This window comes from Anastrepha obliqua, chromosome 4 (genome assembly GCF_027943255.1).
Source record: "Anastrepha obliqua isolate idAnaObli1 chromosome 4, idAnaObli1_1.0, whole genome shotgun sequence".
NCBI classification, from domain to species: Eukaryota; Metazoa; Arthropoda; class Insecta; order Diptera; family Tephritidae; genus Anastrepha; species Anastrepha obliqua.
In genome coordinates, this window is record NC_072895.1 from 53,887,692 (window position 1) to 53,909,490 (window position 21,799).

A 21,799-nucleotide genomic window follows, 5' to 3' on the forward strand; every position below is an offset into this window, starting at 1 on the left:
TGACTAACGGTTATTTATAGCTATAAATATATAATATTTTATATTCAATTTATTTGGAATTATATGTAAGCATCAAGCTGATAACACGCTCTTTGCGCTGAGTCCAATGAAAAAATATTGTCCATTTTACAGGCTTTACTTAGTTTTTTCCACGCGCCTCTTTTCCAATAATTGTGCCCTGCTTATCTGTTGATGTTAGCTATCGCTTTATTATCTATTGCTAGATTAATAAAAAAAAAATTCTTCCATTTTTGGCTTGCACAGCTTCCCATTTCCTCCACATATGCCATTCGTTTTCGTAAGCGTTTTCTCCGCATGCTTTGCTCTCAGACTAATTGTTGTTTCATTTAAAAATTTCGCAGTTTACTGATAAGAAATGTCTAGCGAAACTTTATGAATTCCGCTGTGAAATGGTTGGAAAGGGCCATTCAGATTATCATTTTTGGGAGCAAAGTTAAAAACTTTCGAAATTAAGCGTAGTTTAAATTTTGCTGACTGACTGACAGAAAATGGTATAAAAAGTTGTTAAAAAATATGTATAGTAAAAGAATAATTATCAAAATTATAATGATAGGAATTATAATAAATTATTAAAACAATTATTATAATGGGACGAAAAAAAGGTTAAAAATGCGGTATGGCTTTTATAAAAAGGGAAACTTACTAATTTGCCTCTAAACTAAAAACCAAAAATTTGTTTACCGTGTTTTGAAGTTGTCCTAATTTGGCCTCATTGTGGTCTAAATTAATTTAAAAAACTCATGTGAAACCACATTAATCATTAATACTGGCTGTGAGAGTCCGTAATACAATGTTATGGCACATATTTTCGTCGAACATTTTAATATATTAATTCCTGCCTGTGTGTTTCATTTTGACTCTTACTTTTAAAAATCTGAAAAATATTAATTTTGTAAGGTCGATAGAGCGTTAAAGTGTTTCACGAAAATATAGCCTGAAAAATTTCAGTCAGGGGCTTCTGATATAGAAATAATGGTAATATGATGGGTAAAAGTGCAGCATAAACTTGTTTGTAACACTGTTAAGCCTGTCGTGCTTACTAACTTCTCCAAAAAATTACAATATGTAGGTTAGCGTGTCTTACCGAAAAAGATCGCGGTTGTTGCAACGGATTTATATAATTTACTATATTATGGAACTTTTACCAAAATATTTAGGAAAAATATTAAGATTAATGTGAGCTGGACCGATTTAAAAATATCACCAAAAATCAGTTATTTATTAAGGAAATTAGGTTTTAGAAATATTTTTCCAGAAAATCGCCTCAAAGAAAAGTTAAAGCCGAAGAGGACCGCATAAATTCTTTGAGTTTCAAAACACGCGCTTGAATGTTTTATTATCTAATATTTATACCCTAAACAATTATAAACAAAAATACATTCACACAACGGTAAATAAATAGGTACTTAAAAGATTAATAAGTACTGATTATTTGCAACTAGAATAAAACACCAAAATTGACGTAGCCTGGTTTCTATGAAAATATGTTATCTAAGCGAAATCAAATTCTGAGTAATTCAGATAATACGGGGCAATCTAAGTCATCAACTTTTTCGTCTATCCCTGCCTTAAACGATGAGATGGGTCTAATATGGCGAAATGATGAAGGCCGCACATTTCGGCGTCAGCGCGTCTATGCTATTGTAACAGCCCACATACACAAATGGTTATTAAAATAGGTACGTAGCCTTTTTCTCTCGATTTCTTTATGCCGCTCGGAAAAGCTTAAAGCTATTATTGAAGGTTCGTTTGTTTTTTAGCTGTGAAGCAAGCTTCGTTGTGAATATAAAATACCCGTTACGTAATATTAAGTTGCGTCATTGATTGCATATATTTGGTTATTTTCATTAAGTGTAATTTTGCGTTTCCACTAAAATAGGTACTTTGCGCATAACTTTAGCATTTTTGATTTGATCTTTTATTTTTTAAATATTTTTTCAAGTTTTTTTCAGTGCGCTTTATTTCAATTTATTTCATTTAATCCCACAATATTTTATTTTAATCCACTTTTAAAAACTTATTTAATTTCATTATAATTAGGTATATTAATTTTAATTTATTTATTTATTAGATTTAATTTATTTTATTTTACTTTATTTTATTTTAGTACAGTTTTAGTATTTTATACATACTTATTTTATTTTACTTTCTTTATTTATTTTAGTCTATTTAAATTTCATAGCATTTTTTTATTTGTTTATTTTACATTACTTCTTCAATTTATCAGAATTATTTCTTTATACTTGATTGCATTTTAGTTTTTTATCTTATATTATTTTCCTTTAAATTTCGAAGTTTTTATACTTATTTTGCTTTACTTTTTCAATTTATCAACAACGTAGGGCCAGCGAGACCTGTATAGCGTCGGTTGTACAACATGAACCTACCAGACGGAATAGCTCGTAAAGTTCCTCTGTTGAAACAAGCGAATTGAAGGAAAAAAAAGGAAAAATTTTGCTCAAAAGCACAAGTCATAGTGTGGGCCGATGAAGCAAACATAAATTTATTTGGAAATGTTGCTGGGCGAATGCCTAAAATGACAAGAGTTCTAGCCACTGCTCCCATAAAAAACAAAAAACATTTAAGCACGGTGGCGGCAAAATAATAATTTGGGGATGTTCACTTGGTATGGAGAGGACCTATTCAACTCATAACCAATAATATGGATAAATTTATTTACAAGGACATACTTCAACATACATGATACCAGTTGCTGAGGAGAATACGCCACTTCCGTGCTTTTTATGCAAGTTAATGACCCAAAACACTCCTCAATTTTAGTATATGAATGGTTTTTACAAAATAATGTTAATTTTATCGATTCGCCCCAAGCCAGTCACCCGACCTAAGCCCCATTAAAAACCTTTGGGAAGATTTAAAGAGGCAAATCAAGAAGGATACATTCACAAATAAGAAGGATTTATGGCAAAAATTTTAAAGAACTGTGGTATTCAAGTCCCACAGAAACCTACCGTAGGATTATCAATTCTATGCCAAATCGAATACAAAAAGTCTTTGGCAATCATAGTGAGCACAGTGGTTATTGATCAAACTTCAATAATTTAACCTGTCATGAAGTACTTTTTGTATCATTTCTGTTCCTATTTCGTACATATTTTAATGGCCACGACCTTTTGGCGCGTACACTTACATATGATAGGTGTTTGGCCGTGCTCCTCCTGCCATTTGTGGTGTGGGTCTTGATTTTATTCCACAAATGGAGGGACCTTCAGTTTTAAGTCTACTCCGAACGGCAATTGATTTTTTATGAGGATTTTTTTTATGACAGAAATACACTTGGAGCTTTACCATTACGTGCCAAGGGGCAACCACTATTAGAAACAAATTTGTCTATCTTTTTGCTGTTTTATGCTCTGAGATTCGAACCTACGAACTTGCGAATGGCACAGATTAATATACGTACATAAATCTATGAAATAAAATGCGCATACATTTGAATATCTATTATAATTAATATAAAAAAATTACATTTTCTCAATGACCACATCCCAAGGTGGGAGTGACCATGTATATATCCGGTCAAGAACATTTACGCCAGCAACATGCCCAAATAGTTATTTGGGAGTATTTTATGTGTAGTTTTGAGAGTCTTTCTAAAGTCTAGAGAAATATTTGTATTTCCCTTTTTCCCCCTTTATTTGGGAGTATTTTATATATAGTTTTGAGAGTCTTTCAAAAGTCTAGAGAAATATTTGTATTTCCCCATAGAATCAAAAATATTTTTCAGTGTACTTTTAGTACAGTTGCTTGCTGAGCCGCGTTCTGCGGAAGCACTGAAACATTGAGAATAGAAAACCGAATGAAATTCGCTTGAAACACTCCAAAGCCGCATAAAATTCACAATCGAATTCAGTTTAGAACTCGCTGCGTTCACAAACAGATCATAATCTAAAAGGAGCGCTCTGCTAAGCCAACATAATCCAGAGTCAAGATTCAAGTAGAAATTTAAACACAAACAAAAAAGAAAAACCAAATACGGCTTAAGTTCAGGACGAGAAATCTAAAATATTTAATTAGTTACAAAAACTATACGTTTAAGTTCATTGAATTTTTTTCCACGTTATTGTTGTTGTTGACACAAAACGTTTCAGCAAATGTTGAGACATCGATAAGCGGCGATAAGCGAAGAGCAATAACACGAGACCAACCAACATCATTATCATCAGCAGTTGTTCATAAATTATACTAAGTAAAAAGAGATCGCATCAAGTAGAAAATTACTACAATTATTACATAAATATAAATAGAAGCTGTAATCATAATTGGTTTCATATTAAAAATCCATACTATACAAGACAAGACGCAATTATTATGAGGAATATTAATCTACTAAAACTATCAACTGGCCTTACGATTGCGGTGTGCATTGTTGCGACCACGTACGCCATCTCCAGCACATGGGGCAACATCTCGAATTCGGCGCAATTGTTGCATGTGGAGAATGTGTTTAATGCGTCATCGCCTGGAAAATATGTGAATCGTGAAATTATATTTCCCAAAAATGTAAGAGCGAACACTTGAGAAATACGAAATTAAAAAAAAGTGAAATTATTACTCTGCAACCGAGTATGTACAGTAGCGAGCATAACTAGAAACACGGTAGTATTAAATATTTGCAAAGTTTTTCGAGTTAAATTTTTTGTTTGTTTGTTTGCTGATATTTATGCTCCCACCAACGTCATTTAAATCAAACTCTAAAGATTTACACAAAATATAAAAAAAAATGAAACCGATTTTCATCTTAACTTTAAATTTTGTAATCTGAGTTTTCAGAAAATTTTGAAGTAAGCAGTTTTATAGCCCATTCAATTTGGGTGCAATAAAGTGAAAGTTATAAGCGCCTGAATTATCGCGTTAATTTTTAATATATATATATATATATATATATATTTTTTTGTTTTGCTGCAAGTGCAATTTATAAAAACTGGTGCTGATTGTTTTGTTTTTTCTTTCACCATAAACTAATTTTTATGCTGCAAAATGTGCAAACAGCCGTCAACAAAAAAACAAATTCTAAAAACTAACGGAATTTTCCAGCCCCTTAAAGCTTAAAGCGGCCACCGTAGACGAAAGGGGTGGGTGCGTGACTACCATTCGAAAGTGCACAGGTTCGAATATCCGTGCATGAAACACCAATTGACAAAAAAGTAATTTTAAATAGCGGTGGACTCTCAGCAGGCAATGACAAACCTCCGAGTTTATTTCTGCCATGAAAAAGCTCCTCATAAAAAAAAATTGGTCACTCAGAGTCGGCCTTAAATTGCAGGTCCCTCCATTTGTGAAACAATATCACGATCACTACAAATAGGAGGAGCAGCTCGGCCAAACACTCAATAAAGGGTACAAGATCCAATTATATGTACGAAATATAATACAATTTCAAGAGCCATTTCTTTCAATATTTAATATATTGTAAAAAAACTTAAAAATTTCAACTCGAAAAATGTACAGTAAAAAATCACCATACATCCAGCTATGCTAAGTTGGTATGTTGATGCTGCAAAATGATGTGTTGAAAAGAAGTCGAGAAGTATAAGTGAAATAGTTTTTTTTTTTTATTATAAAAATGTCTCTAAAGCAAAGTCGGAAATCGTAATTAGCCATCGCATACCTTTGGAGAGATTACAATGGCAGCGGCATTTACCAGCGATTTGGCAGCACCAGGCACCAGTTCTGGTCTGTATAAGACCAATCTTGATCAGACAAGTCAACTTAATCTTATCTATTGTAGCAGGGGATTTTTCTGTATTTTATTATCAGTGTTGCTTTCCTAATCAAAAAGACGCGAAGTGAGCGTGCTTGTTGTACTGAAAATGAAATTAGTATTCAAATGAAATTCATCTTCAAGTCAAACGTCATACGTGTACGTACGAGGTGTAGTTATTAAAATCTGGGAATTTGTCAATAACACGTAATCAAATTAAGTTACGAGCAAAATTTATGCATTGTTGTGGTGCAAAAACAGTTGTTTTCGACGAGTTTGGCCGCACATGGTCGTTGCGTGACCGCAGCAGCTCCAGGGAGCCAACATCGAATCGTCCTGCCACTTTCCGTCATACTGGCATCCTTCGTCGCCTTGAGCATCGTCGCTTTCCTTGGCCGCCCCACTTCTTTTTTCTACCCATCGCTGACTTTACTTACGGGTCTCGGAGGATAACCCAAATAGCGAGATTTCATTTCTAGTGACTACCCAACCCCATATCTGCTTCCGCAAGATTTCACTAAAAATTTAATCACAACACATTGCTTGTAATGTGACCAACTGTAAAAAAAAATGTTTTTGTAAAAGACGCATGAAGTACAGATCACGCATTTATTTGATGCAACTATTAAATTGGATTTGATGGTTACCTCTTTCCATGAATATGTTTACGAACGATGTCGTATTTCCAGTTCGAGCTTGAGTTGTAACTAAATTCTCGGAACCTTTTTTCGACCGCTCGTATGCATTGCCTAACAATCCGCATTGCGTGCTCTATTTGGGTTGAATGTTGTTTTGCAAAGCTTAAATTAATTCAACTAATTTCGATTACAACAAATGTATGGCTTCGTTGGTTGTGTGGCATATCGCAACGTCTTATTGAATCCTTTTAGAGAAAAAGACTATTGAGCACTTTCTCTGTAAATGTCCGGGTGTTGCAGCCAGCCAATTAAGTTCATTGAGTGGTCCTTTCTTCGACAACCTGGCACAGTGCGCTAACCTAAATCCCATCAGTCGTCTCCCCTACATCTACAGCTCCGGCTAACTGTAGATATATGACTCCTGGAGGTCTCAAGCAGCGTTTTAGTGATACCTAAGGTCCCGTATAAGAGTACTGAAATATTACTAAAATTTCAAGGTTGCGTTTTTATTAACATTATTTTGGTACTACTTTTATAAGACTTTCTCAAAAATTTGTGATTTTAAGTTTCGTTTTTCCGTTCACAAAATACGAAGGTGGAATTAAGAATAAAACTCAGCGCCACTTCGTCTTCCTTCACTCTAAGATCTGTTGCGTTAATATTTAGATAAACTCGTTTTGCTGAGATTTATATATCGGCGCTGGTCCAACCACACTATTCAACCACTTTCTAAAACTTTCTGGGTCAAAGGGGCGCAATTGGGATTTTTAATTCGCTTAAGCGGTTATTATGCCAATCAAGAAGAAAAAGAAGAGTATTGAGTATATGCGGGACGGAGAATGATTGTAAAAATAGGTTTCGAACTGTGTTCCAACCCACACCTTCGAACCATCTAGTCTAACCGTCGAAGTACTAACCTATTTTCATTGCTTGTTGGTTGGTCGCTAGAAACAAAATTCTCCATTTCCTGCTAACTAATCTCTTAAACTCTCTTCGAACGCCACCGATACACCTTATTGGTATCTGCTCGACTGTGTTTGACATCGATATTCCATTTGTACAGATGCACAGGGAGTTTATTTCGGAAGCCATTTTGTGCCGCTTGTAGACAAGGCTTATAGACATACCTGTTACTTGATAGTTAAGAGATTTGCTTGTGATGGGGTAATATCGTGTAAATTTATGTCGTAGTAAATATTTCAATTTTATTCTTCGCAGGTGCCCATTGTCAAGTACTAATGTTTCTCCCTGATTTCGTCTTATTCTTGCCGACAACATCTGTTTGAGGTACTGTTGAGGGTGCTAGATGCGAGATCTCTCAGAACCGTGTACTATGGAAGATTCTTATCGAGACCCTATCCTCCCGAGCGGAATGAGCAAGGATATAAAAAAAACTGTTTAGTTTATTTAGGTCAATTCTGGATAAGTCGGAGTTTAAGCTGCTACACAATTCAGAACGTAGTTGTGCCATTCTCTAATCTATCGTGTGCTGTGATGGGTATAAATTGTCTCTAAAGCTGCGAAAGGTTCACTGATTTTATTATCCTGTAGTTCGTCGCGTTGCTGTTGAAACAAATTCCGTTTACACATGTGGAATAGAGCAAAAATCCTGCATAGTTCAATCAAATATCGGTCATAAGCAATAAATACTCCTTTCACATATATTCATGCTTTGCAGTATTTAAATTTCGATAAAGCAATAACGCCCTCATTCACTGTTCGATCGGTTATTACCATTTTTCGGGTTCTGTTCACCATTTCGGATACATAGAGCTCCCTTGGTCCTCTTGGTCGTTCGACCACAAAATTTTAACAGCTCGTTATTTTGCTCCAATATTGCCGGTACCCCTGTGCTCTATTAACTTCATTAGCATAGGCCAGCTATTTTTTTAGCCACCCTCGTATGATGATCACTGCCTTAAGCTTTCAGTTTTCTTAAACATAGCTACGCACAGGCTTACGTCTTATTTGATTTCATTTTTCATTGGTTTTTTGTTTTGTTTTTTTGTGAAATTGCGAACCGGAAACGCTTCACAAAAGTCGGTTGCATGATAAGCGGCGTCTCCATAGCTGGTAGCAGCGCTGATTTTGCACACGCGATTCAAAAGTTATAAACATATACGTATGTATGCCCATTTTTTTTTTAATTTTTTTTTTGTTGTAATCAAGCAAAGCGAAGGCCAGTCCTCAAAATTCGAAACAAGCAACAAAACTTATGCGAAAATAATTTCACAGAGAATTTTCGGTGCCTGTTACTACTTAAAAAATATGAAACTACGGTGGTGCAATTTTTATTTATTTGATACTTGACCGGTAGGTCGAAACGCTTCGCGAATTTTTTGGTTTGCCAAATATTTTTTTGTTCTTTGCTAAAAATAAATATGAATAGTTTCTATTTTCAGCGATAAGAATTATATGCGCGTGCAAACAACAAAATTGGTAAAAACAATCAAATTTTACAAACACGGTAAAAAATCAAAGCTGAGAAACAAATTGGAAAACAAATTTTTAATATTTTTCAAGAAATTTTATTTGGAAAACGAAGCCCATGGCGTGTGTTTAAGAACCGTTTACTCCTATAGATTTTTGCTTATGAAAAGTTGACACGTTGCATTTCGCGAACCATATTTATTTATTCATCAATACAAAGTGGGTCTGCTTCTGTCCAGATATCATAAATTATGTCAGCGCTTTTTCCAATCCTCGAAGTACTTCTGATAGCGCGTTTTGATATGGCCTTGCTAACGAATGCTCGACGTTTTTATTTCGTATGGAAGAAAACACCCAATACCATCTGCAGACAAAAAATTGTCAAAAACAAAAGCGAGTTTTTAGTAACTTGAAACTTGAAGTTAAAATTTTCTTTGTATGCAGTGAATTTGAACAAAGTGCAAGTTTTAAGTGACTATAAAATACCGTTAAATTTTCAAATTTCTCTTTTGTGGACCCTGCTAGGCCTTTTCTTCTATATAAAAAACTTCGAGCATGAACTTTGTATGGAAGGAAAGGAGTCAAACCTCTGCGAACAAAAAAATTAAAATCAACTACTAAAATTCAAGGGGCCATAAAGCTACCTACTTGATGTTTTTCTAAAAATTCGGATTAAAGTATTTGAGGTTTTCAAGAAAATTGGAATTTTTTTAAATTTGCACAAAGTTTGGAATTTGGATTTATATGGCTTTTGTAGTAGAATGAACTATTTTTTCATAGCAAAATTATTAAAATTAAATGGGTAAAAAATTGAAATGAGTAATTTGTCAAGCCATCAGTCCCTGCACTATACTCGTAGCTATTTACCGAAGTGTATGTTTGTCATTAACAACCTTGTTTTTTCAATAAACCTCATATTCTTTAACTGCATAAAATTATTATTTTTTGTTCGAAAGATTCTCGTATATATGAGGGGATCAGAACAGAGTGTATTTTATTTATTTTACCGCTGGGTAGCACTGTGCAGATATTTCTAAAATTCGTAGATACGATTCAAACATAAATTAGTTACATAAAAATAAATCCAAGAAACAATGTTACTAAAAAATCGGGTCTGTCGATTTTTTTCTTTCAAAATTAAAAAACTAGCCGCTTCCAAACGCTTATGCCCGAATTTTCAAGGAACAAAGTCATATATTATTATTAAAAAAAATTGAAGTTTTCTACTATATTTATACAAAAATCCTTCACTTAAGTACTAGTTCTTTTGATGTTTTCAATAAGAACTTTCATTAAAACTCATCAAATGATTCCTCCACGCCTCACAATGCCACACGGAAACTAAGTCCCCTCAATAAACCTACGATGCGCTGAGTTGGGCTGAACATATATGACTTTTTTCTGGCCCAATCAGGCTAAGATGCTTAGTTGCTCCTACTTTTCGTTATGGCATCACATTTGCAATGGTATTTCCTGAGATTCGTAGGCACGCAAAAACGACAGAACCCGTTGGATCGTATTTCAGGCCTATACAGATGGCTGTGCAGATTGCAGCATTCTCAATTTGTCTTCAGAAAGGTTTATAAGATGCTTAATGATGATGATAAATTATGACTGATGATTAAATCCTCCTGGTAAAGTATTCGCCTGGGATCACTTCGGGACCACTTTACTTGAAAATCTCGGCTTATTTTCGAATTATCATCTGAATTCGAAGTGATCAATCATTTTCAGATACTAAAATGGGAACATTTTGCTCATAAGAAATTCACACTAAGGTGGCACTTTTGGAGTTAAATAATCAGATGATCAGATGATTACAGTATCCGTAACAAAAGAAATGAAATTATGTTCCCTGCATCAAAGTATGCAACATACGCAAAGCTCGTCATACCTGCAGCTTCTACAAGAGTCTAAGAGTCATTATGACCCACCCTTAGCCTTTTCACCTCTCTTTCGTCAATAATTTGGCATATTAGCAGTCGCAATGAAACTTTTAACTAAATTTGTTTGAAAATAGAAATAAAAATAAAATTAAAACCAAAGGTAAAAAAAAAAGAAATAAAAATAAAAACAGCATCTCAGTTGTAGTTTAATCTTCTCTAGCCTGCAGCCTTAAACAACTTTTAACACATCATTGCATACAACCGCTCTTATAATTTGTTACATTTCTTCTAACACTTATATAATTTTACTTATTTTTTGTATGCAGGGCATTGGCAATGGACGCATTATCACCGGCATACGCGCCTTCGATCAAGTGACAAATGGCACTGGCGGTCATGCCACCATTTATTCGGGTGGACCAGGTTTCAATAATGTTACCATCAAACTGCAATCCCAATATAATTATGGACTAATATTTCGTGTGGAAATTTACGGCAAATAATCACTAGCAGACTAATTTCTTAATTAACAAAACATACCTATTTTTATTTAGTAATAATTATTATTTTTGTGTTTTTCTTTTTTTGTTTTTGGTTAGTTAAGGTACTTATTTTTCTAGAACTAAGCAATACTAATACGAACAGCAAGTTTTAAGAAAAAATGCATGTATAGAGCAAAAGAGCACAAGAAATTAATGACTTATGTCTTTTAATGTTAAACTTTTAAGATAAGCAATTATGCACGTACATACGTGCGTATGTATGTAACTGTGACAGATGTGACATTATTGAAAAAATGAATAAAAAACATATTATTAAATATTAGAGCATTTTCATGAAACCATGTGCTTGAAGAGAATTCCGTTAATAAATCAAATATTTGAAGATAATGAATAATTGAGTATAATTTGGTGTACACATTAAGGTGGAGCGATAATATTTAAATAGAACATATATTAAATGTGTTATATATTATATATTATATATCATATGTATATATATAGATATGTTCTATTTATTATATAATATTTCATATAATGATATAGCAATGGAATGTTGTACTTATAAGAGTTGATACAAATCACAAAATATTTCCTTCTGCCAAAAGTGATTAAAAAAAATAGTTTCACTCCACCCCTATTATGCATATAAAGTGCAATTCATAACTAAAGTACAGGAACTTATTAACAAATTTTGACAAGCTTTTTTTCTTATTTAATTTTAGCCATTTTTTTATGAAAATACAGTTCATTCGACTTGAAAACCCATATAAACGTAAGCTCCAAACTAAGTGTAAATTACAAAAACAAAAAAAAACAAAAACCAAGTTAACAAACTTCCATCAGAACTTCACATGTTTTAATAAAAATGTTTAGCAAATTTTTGAGCACGCAGATTTATAGCTCATTGAATTTATATATAACAGAGTACAAACTTTAAATGCTTCAAATCTCGCATTCAGCATAGCACCGTCAACAAAAATATTTTCAAAACAAGCGCGATTTTTAGGCCACTTTAAGCCTGCATGATATTATAACAAAATGGGCCACAAACTGCATATTTAAAATTAACAAAAAAGAAAAGTTAATAAAAAGTTTAAAATTTAGATGAAAGTTTATAGAACTCTTTTTAATTTTATACAAAAGTTTGAAACTTTTTGTTTCCTTCATGGTTTTTGTTCTATGTAGTATGAACTATATTTTTATTATAAAAAAGAAAATAAATAAATATTCCAAACTTTGCAATATGTCGCGATGCTACATAAACACAGGTGTACTTATATACATATGTGTACGTATGAGATGTTTTATTCGAATAAAGAAAAAAGTAGATAAAATGTGATGAGTATGAGAAGCTAGCTGACAAGAAAAACACCCGAAAATTCTTGTAGACAAATCAGCTCCCAAAGAACGCCTGAAATAAATTTGATTATCTTTACAAATAAGGACGACAATCGGGTGGCTGATATCCAGAACAAGCTCTAATTAAAGCGGGAAGACTTCTAAAACATCTGATTAATGAGAGCAATGAGAATTGTAGAGAAGAAGTAGGCGACAATTGCCGGAACGTTACGATGAAATATTTATATAAAATATACCTATTCGATATTATGACTTTAAAATATACAAGGCAGCTGGAGTCGCCGGTTTAGTGGATGACATAGACAGACTGAAGAGCTGGTATAGTACATAAATGAAGGAACGCATGTTGCCGATGGAAATTAAAGTGTACGCTGCTATCCACAAGAAGTACAATTTTGACAGCTGTGCTTATTAGCACAGAATTTATTTTCTTAATATTGCGTTTAAGGATTCATCAAGCATTTCGAATTAAAAGTTAAAGTCCGCATATAGGAACTATTAAATAAACCGATTGGATCTTATCCGATCAAATAGATCAGAGGAATCGAAGACAAGTATCTCTTGTAATCTTACAAACGCTCACGTCACTGGCGCTTCGGCTCCCACGTCACTGCTAGCAGTACCTTTGAAATAGTAGAGCGCTTCGTTTGCTTGGGAACCAACATCAGCAATGATTACAATGTGAATTTTTAAATATATGTAGCCGAGAATCTATAATGCCAACCTGTGTCCTTGCTATGGTATTAAATATTGCTCAGATTCGCTGATGACAACAATATACGGATGAGGCGACCCTCATGCAGTGTTCAAAAGAAAAATTCTACATTTGCTTTATGAACCTTTGCGCGTGGATGAATAATATAATTAGGAGCTTTTTGCAACATAGGCATAGTGCAGAAGTGAAGATTTTTTTAAGCTTACTATAGATGTATTGCTGTAACTAAAGCGACTGCGTTGGTGTTCTAGCTAACCATTCTTAGCTCTAATGTTATTATCTTGATTAACAGCCAGGAAGCCATCAAGACAGTAACGAGCGCTATGACTTATTCGCTTTGTGTGCGTCAGTGCAGAGCTTAGATATGTAGTTGAACTTTTCCCAGACATACTTGTATGAGTCTACCTACTAGGTGGCAGTATACAAAATAATACACTGCGTTAATTAACAATGGCATAGGGACTTATGATACGCTTTGTTAATAATTTTTTTTATGAATTTATACATAATTTACTCTCCAAATTAATCCAAGTTTAAATTTTTTTGTTTAATAAATACACACAAATTCAATATCATAATAAATTTCAAACTTTTTAATCAGAGTCTTTGGGAAAATGTCGCAGTGTTATAGTCCATTGAATTTTGGTATAATAAAGTGTAAGTTACATGTTGCGAAAAGCCCCGTTTATGTTTTACATTTTCTCCATATTACGAATGCTTGATAAAGAAAAAAAAACACTCAAAACCTTTGCAAACCTATCGTTCGTCAACGAGGCACACCTTCTACCAGATACCTTGGAACCATACTAAAAAGGTTTTACCAACAACCACACATTTAAAAAGAATTATCCTTCGAACCTCCTGCTTTATGCTGCAACTTATCATGAAGATTTCGCAAGATTAGATGAATAATAAACAATAGATTTGGCAGACGCCAGCAAAAAAGTATGATCTCCCACCGACTCATGAATGATAGAATACAAGATTGAGCGATTTCTCAGGACATGACGACAGCACAGAAACAAAGCAAATACCTGAAAGAGGTGAAAAGCAAAGGAAAAAACTGCATTTCTGGGTTTCACTATCATTCGAGCTTCCACAATGTAAAATTCCACTTCAGTTTTAAATTCACATTTAAAATATTGGGTTATTAATTCACAAACAAGTAGCTTGCACTCAAAGATTTGTTTATTTTATGTGCTCTCGTCACAATTCAGTCAGATGCGCCAAGAACGATGTAGCGAAAATTGCCACCTGTGTACGAGGAGTCTCTATGTACCTTAAGACATCGACCTTACGGTATTGCAAAGCTTTGTAGTTGAAATACTAATGGAGCATAGGGTGTGGTGCAGAGTGGAATATGCGCAGCATGTAACAAAGTACAGCTTACGATCCCTCCGAAAACTATCTATGTCACTGCCGAGCATTTAGCAGAACGCGACTAAGCTGTATTGGGTTCACGTCCCATCGCTCATTGAGTTGGAATTACAATAAAAGTTAAAGTTATTCAAAATTTAATTTAATTAATATTGAAGCTGTCATCACGAATGGAGTCTAAAATAAACGATTACAGTACATCTCTCTCGGCAGCACTGGAGATCAGTTCTGGTTTAGGTGAGATTATTGTTAATCAGTGAAGTTAACCTAACCTAACCTCAGAGAGATAAAATATGGTTGTCGGGTGAAAATTTTAATTATCTACAATTAATTAATAATAATCGTTGCAGGTTATGGTGGTCCTGATATAAAGCTATTAAACTTAAGAACTAATTTTCAAAATATGTGTTTTACAGTTTTTAAAGCCTTGAAAAACAAAAGATTAGAAAAGTCTGGTTTATTGAAATTGAAAGAAAAACACTAAAATTTAATCGTTACTTAATTGTGATTTTAAAACTTAACAAATTTACTGCTAAATGATGAAGAGAAAAATAAAGAGGGCAAAAGCTAAATCAACAACGGATATAACAAGAAAAATCTCTTAAATATCGTTAAACTAAAAAAGAGAAGCAGTTTAGCGCATAAAATTATAAATTTTTAACTAAACTCTCCTTTATGACATTTTTCTAATCGCTAGTCATTTTCTTTTAATAGCTTTAATTAAAATGCATTCCAAATGGACGCAAATAAGCGCCACCAGACAGCGCATTGGTAGGTGGCGAAGATCATTAAAAAGAAACCAACAAGAAAGAAAGAAAAAATAATGAAATGTAAATAAAAATAAGACCAAAACAATTGTCCAACATGTTAATGCCATTCAAGCTTGTTTGTTGTATTCGTTGCATGCCATGTTTACACAAACACCAGCATGCCACACATACAAATAAGAAAAGTGAGCCCATCAAAGTGACCTAAAGCCCTCGAAAAATAAATCTTCGACAAACTGACAAAAATTAATAGTCACTACATATGCACATGCGTGACAACAAATGCGCTAAGTGCACGGAATAAAAGGATACACATATTGACGAGAAAAATTATGAGCAAAAGTGGCAGAAACAAAAACAAAAAACGCAGGAAAATAACAGAGGGAAAAGAGGGTACATGTATTTTTTAAAATCGTTGCAACAGTGCAACATCAATGAATGACTGTTGCACTGCTGTGAGCTTTTACGTTTGTATGCACACAGCCATGCTTATGTAAGTACATTAGGGGGAGTCATAAAAAAGTACTTGTATTTGCAACCTGTTCATATATTGATATCTTTTTATTTATTTATTTGGTTTCTCTTCCAGCAAATATGAGTTGGTTCAAAACGGGTTTATGCGTGAGCTCGACCGATTCTGAATTTATTTGATTTATAAAGATCTAAGTTTGTTTTAATTATTTTCAATGCAGATTTCTTAAAGCTTAAATTTTCCATCATCTAGTAAGATATGTCGGATAAGATTTTTCTTTTATATTGCCATACCTTCACCATACGTTTTAGTATTTCCTACGTTCACTTTAAGTCCCGTTGTTTGCCATTGTTCCTCCATTGACTGAGTCTTCAGTTACCGCCTCCCAAGATTAAGATGTCTTCTATAACAAGACTTTTCCATAAAGTATTATTTAGTTTTTCATGCTTACAATGAGTCTTGAACCCGGACCGTAAAGAAAAGCAGTTATGCACAAACTCATTCGGCTACGGGAGCCGATGTCGGTATAGCTCTTACAAAAATTGCTATGCTTAATTCCTCGTTAGTATTCCCGTGGTAATTTGTCTTTGAGTGCCTTAGTAAGTTTTAGTCCACTTGTCTGTAGTAGCCCCACTAACCTCTCCATATCTTGTTTAAACAGGAAATTATAATTCTAATTAAAATAAAGAGAGGCTTGCACTTCGATCTAAAGACTTTGTGCCTTCTACTCACCACAATTCCTCGTCCAAACTTGGTTCCCTCAATAAACCCACAGTGGGACTGGACTGAGTTGAGCATACGTGTCTTACCTACAACACAAAACAACAGCGAGGCTTGCATGTTTGAACTTAATTTAAGTCCTGATTCAGATTCTTCCTGTCACTTACCCGTTCGATCATTTCCACAACCAGAGTGTTGCTGTACTGGTAGGGAGCTCCTTCGAAATTTTTTGACACATTTCGAGTTGTTCGTTGCAGACCTAATTGTTTTAGACACAGCTTGACTGTTTACATGGAAGGAGAGTTTAGATTTAAAAAGATTAAATCACGTATACAACAACAGAATAAAAAAACTAATACTCGTATATTTAAAAAATAAATCATTCAATTAAATATATGCTGCCGTCGCATCCAAATGAATTGATGGGTGATTATTACTTGCACGGATTCGAATCTGCCGGTATGAAACACCAAATGATAGAAAAAGTTTTTCTAATAGAAGTCAAACTTCGGAGGCCAATTACAAACTACCGATTGTGTTTCTGCCTTGAAATAGCTCCTCATAAAATACAGTTTGCCCTTTCGAAGCAATATAAAACTAAAGGTCCCGCCATTTGTGGAAAACATCAAGATGCACGCCACAAACAGGTGGAGGAGGCCAAACACCCAATCAAGGGTGTAAATGTCAATTGTATATATAATTAACCTTATAAAAAATCAGAATTTGTTTTACATCAGAGGCACTGCACTCCAAACCAAAGTAGATATCGCCGAAACGTGTATAAAAAATAAGAAATGCCATCCAGAGATAGGCATCAGGAGTTTTTTGTAAGAAGACATCAGATGCCATTTAGTTGTACACTGCTTCTCAATAAGAACTTTGCGTTTTAAAACAAATTTAAAAAAATAATTAAAAGAAAGAAAGAGAGAAATTGGAAATTATTACCATTTGTATTGTTTTAAAAAGAGATACTTTAACTCCTAGTTGGAGTTAATGGTGTCAAGAACTCCTCTTCCTCATGGAACACGGTTTTGTGCAAGGGCTCTTGGTCATTCTAGGTCTTAGTAAATGACTTCATTTAATGTGTTGACTGGCGTTCTGCAGGATGCATTTTGTTCCCGATCCTTTTCCTGTTAGCAATTAAAGACGTTCTTAATTATTTTTTGCTAACGAAAACCATCAACGAGATGTTCCGTGGCAGATCAATAAGACATTCTTAAAATATTTAGCATACGCTGACGACATTTGTCTGTTGTTTTATAGGATGGGCTATGTTACTGTGAAGCCAAAGTATTTTGGTTAAAACCATTAAATATGTCAAACTTCATGATTACCTTAGTATCGGTGTTTTTTACGTGCACGAATGTTGGGGCACCTTAATGTGCATATGCATGCCCCATCGCTAACCAACCTATCCATCGTATCTGTCGTATCGCCAGTGATACTCACACCTTGAAAGCCACGCGTACAAAGTGCTAAATTTTTGTGGCCTTCTTTTGTATTTTATTTTTTAGTAGCTGTGAGTTTTTTATAACGAAGCTGTGTTTACATCCCATCAAACAAGCAGCCCACTGTCGTGTTGGCTGATGTGTAAAATAACGTAGAAAATGCATAAATTTGTTGCGTGCCGCAGTTGCAAGATACTCATAGGCATGTACAGTCATATGAGTGCATATAAGGCTAGTTGAGTTATAGTGGAACTAGGCAGACATGTAGTAGGTACATATTTATGTGATGTATGTATGTGACAATTATTTGCAAAGGCGTGTGGCGCGCTGTGTATATTGGTTGTATAATCAAAAACGCATGTTGCTCGTGTGTAGGTACGAGGGACGGCCGATAATATTGTGCGACGATATTTGGGCTAGAAAATGACGACGGATGGGTATATCGGGACCCCCAAAAGGCCAGTGCATGGAGTGCATGGTCAACGTTTTTTAGTTGGCCAAATGCAGTTTCCATATTCAGCATCTATTTGAAAAGTTTTCGCATTTTAGAGCATTGAAGAGAAATGTCAAGTGATCCATGTATGTTATTTTGGTCAATTCTTCTAGAAATTGGTCTATTTATTATAATTATAATTTTTTTATCACTTTGAATCGTTCTTGAAAAAAAATTATTTTCTTCATTTATTTATATATTTATTTATTTTTCCCATAAAATATATCTCTTAAAATCAATTAATGAAGAAAAAAACTATATTTTTTTTGTTCCAAATTAAAATAAAAAAAACCCCCACTTAGACTATTCTCAGTAATGTTTGAAACTTTAACATTGGCATTCTCCTAACTTTTCAAGTACAGCAAATAAACAGCAATAAACGGTATTTTTAGCTGATTCGCTGTACTTATTTGAATATAACGCGAAAATTTATGGGAATCCCATTATGAAATTTGCAAAGATGACTAAGCCTTAGACTAAGTTTTTATAATAAAAAAATATGGAAAAAAATCTGAGGTGTTTTTCTGAAGTTGATTTTCAAAAAGGACAAAAATATATATTCCCGAAATTGTACAACAAACAATGTTATCTGAAATATTTTATTTTAAGCTTATTAAAAAAAAAATCTAAAAATGTTAAACAGAACCCAAATATTTTTCATTTCAAATTTCTCTATACCATAATTTCAAATATTGTATAAATATTAGCAGGTGCTACAATGACAAAATTTTTTTGAAAAATAACGGATTTAGAAAAAAATATGTTTTTCAGGTGGAAATCAGACTGTAGTATGGAAAGTTGGGGTTGAAAAGAAACGAAAGTAGCCGCTGCCAGAATGACAAGCCTACAGAATAATAATCAGTTTAACTTTTTCGCATCTTGCACGGCTGTCAAACCATGTAAGTACGAATGCTATATGCTTATTAGACTCAAGTAATGATAAGCAACTCATTAGTACAAATGAAATTGAATACATTTAAGATATAAGATTTGAACAAATATCGTAATTTTATATGTAGTTTTGCATTTGTGCAAATACTACCGCTGCTATTAGATTATAAGACCTAATTTGCTGAATATCATTGTATTAAGATAGATTGCAAATAAAATATTTACACAAAAAAAAAAAAAACTTTTTCGCGTCAGATGTCCTAAAGAGCCAAAATCCTGTTGGCAAGCCAACCATCTGTTTTTTAAGATGCTTATTTTGGTGCCACACTATTACAAAAAACTATGTCAAAAAAAAAAAAAATGTTTTTGTATACTATGTATTTGATGTCAATAATAACATACTATAAAATCAAATCGATCGCATTTTATTTCCTTAAAAAAAAATTCCTAAAAAATATTTATAAAAAATGAGTATTTGACCAGACCTTAGTTTTTGGGTGATTTTTCTAATCGCATGAAGTTTTTGTGAGAGAATATATTTGTACAACCATTTAACTCTCTAATTTGTTTTTTAACAGAACAATTTAAGTAGTTGTCACATAACACATGATTGACAGTACCAAGGACGAAAACTCTGACGAATTTCTATAAGCGTCTGAGCTGAGACGTATCCAGCGCAAAACCTTACTCTAGGCTCCTTTAGACCTTTGAATAGTACTACTTACGTCTGAGTTTGTCCGAAGTGCGCAAGTGTGAATTTAAAAGCCGGTATTGGATGTTTTATAGCAGAATAACTATAACTACTTTCCTCGAACCCATCCCAATACACTCGCTTTAGGTCTACTTTGGGTATTATAAGTATATTTTTATTTTAAAGGCATTGACTCATGACTGACTTTGAGATAGCGTACGGAGTTGTATTATGCGCGAACACACACACGCACGCTTTGATAAAAAAAAACCTGCATAGAAGTGGTCAGGGTGCAATGAATTGCAGTGGCCATACAGCTCATCAAACATCACATTCGCGACTATTTTCACATTGCTTGCGCATATTGCTTTGCTACACTTTTCTATTTAATTTTTTATTTTTTATTTCTTTTATTTTTATTTTTTCTCCACCAAAGTCCACTTACCGAGCGCATAGATACTGGCAAGTGCCACGCTTTGTTGCATGTAACTTACTTAAATGTAGATATTTGTACGAGCATAAAATATTTATGTACATGCATACATTCATGCATGCATACATATGCATGTGTATTAACGATCCTATTCGCATTCATATGCCTATCTAGCAGTCAATATTTTCCCGCTTGTTATGCTATGTTATTGCTTTTTTATTTTATTGCTTGATTTTCTGTTGATCTTCGTTGTTAGTGTTGTTGTTATTGTACAAAGCCCATACAAATCAATCAAAGGCAATTATGCAGTAAATTTTAATGAAGCGCACAGACAGATGCCACTTGGTAATGTCTGCACTTGGAGGTACTGCAGTGTACACGAGGGCGCCTCAATAAGACTCTGAAAATTTAAACCTAAAAAAATGTTTTTTGTTTTACAACATAATTTCAAATGCGGTCGCTTTTCTTTCACACGAGAGTGGAGTCGATCAAACTGCTCTGTGTAATATTCACCAATGCTCATATTACTCTATTTAGAATATTTGATGTGATTGCCAACGCGCATACCCATGGCCTAACCTTTTCGCAGCGACCTTATTGCATAGCAGACTCACTTTGACCTACTTCCACTTCGATTTACCATAAGAAGTCTACTGTATTGAATGTTCACTCATCTTTTGTGTGTAATGATGGGTTACTACTCCCTTCACAGTTATGAAAAGACGCAAAAACTCGTTCTTTCATAACCAAATGTGTATGCAATATGTATCAGATTTTATAGATTTTATCAGTTAGGTGACTAGAATGTTGGGGACTCTTCTCCGAAATGGACAAAAAAAAACAAAAGAAGTGCTGTGAATAAGTTCAGCGGCTTATTGATCCCCCCTCGTTTGAACGTCGGAATATAAGTTTGTATTCATTCTAGTGTGTGAATTTGAGTGTATATCTCCATGCTGCACAGTTTGCTAACATTTCGGCTGGTTGCAACAACTCAGTTATGATCTATTTTCATTTGCTTTACATTTAGCGATTTAGATTCTCAGGAAAGTGAACAATTTGTGGCTGTGGGCATACTTAAGTATCTTCAAATGTATGTGCATGTCAGTGTGGCTCTAAAGAAATATATTCTTAAGTGTTCTCTTTGGTGTTGGAGAAAGTGTGGTCTTGAGTTTGAACTTCTTAACACTAAAATTTATTGTCATTGGTAATTAAAGCACAAATTGTTTTAAA

At 33.8% G+C, this 21,799-nt stretch overlaps 1 protein-coding gene across 1 annotated transcript; it reads left to right on the forward strand.

The window, feature by feature from the left end:
• The first annotated feature begins 4,275 nt into the window (after nt 1-4,275).
• LOC129243691 (probable salivary secreted peptide) lies at nt 4,276-11,590 on the forward strand. The gene is made up of 2 exons (XM_054880896.1): nt 4,276-4,545; nt 11,027-11,590. Exons 1-2 carry the CDS (start codon nt 4,354-4,356, stop codon nt 11,201-11,203), a joined length of 369 nt encoding a protein of 122 aa, XP_054736871.1. The 5' UTR covers nt 4,276-4,353; the 3' UTR covers nt 11,204-11,590.
• Nucleotides 11,591-21,799: the final 10,209 nt, after the last annotated feature.